General features: G+C 73.2%; 1 protein-coding gene across 1 annotated transcript in view; it reads right to left on the reverse strand.

Annotated features, from left to right (window-relative positions):
• ALG5 (ALG5, dolichyl-phosphate beta-glucosyltransferase) overlaps positions 1 to 254 on the reverse strand; it is a 59786-nt gene extending 59532 nt beyond the window's left edge. Inside the window, exon 1 of the mRNA XM_019524737.1 lies at positions 147 to 254. Coding sequence (XP_019380282.1) covers positions 147 to 215 — 69 coding nt within the window. The 5' untranslated portion in view covers positions 216 to 254. The remainder of the gene's footprint in view (positions 1 to 146) is intronic.
• Between the last annotated feature and the right edge of the window lie 74 nt (positions 255 to 328).

Below are 328 nucleotides of genomic sequence, written 5' to 3' on the forward strand. Positions count from 1 at the left end.
AGTAGCGCCTCCTGATGTCCAACTTAAACCTTCCCTCCCCCTCGGGGCACCGGGGTCGCGCGACGCGGGCTCCCGGCCCCCGCTCCGTGACGCGTTGCGCCAGGCGCTGGTTCATGGCGCAGGCAGCGAGGCCCGGCCGCACTCACCAGGCTCAGGGCAGCAACAGCCAGAAGGGCCACCGCCGCGGCCGCCACGACTAGCAGCGGCAGCGCCATGGGACAGCGCCAGCGAGTCGGAAGCAGTTCCCTGAGACCCGGAAGCAAACTGCGGCGGGTAGTGGGCACTTCCGGGCTGCAGCCGCGCAGGTGCGGGGGGGGGGGGGGGGGGG

This window comes from Gavialis gangeticus, unplaced genomic scaffold (assembly GCF_001723915.1).
Source record: "Gavialis gangeticus isolate Ggan-Ray unplaced genomic scaffold, GavGan_comp1, whole genome shotgun sequence".
NCBI lineage: Eukaryota > Metazoa > Chordata > Crocodylia > Gavialidae > Gavialis > Gavialis gangeticus.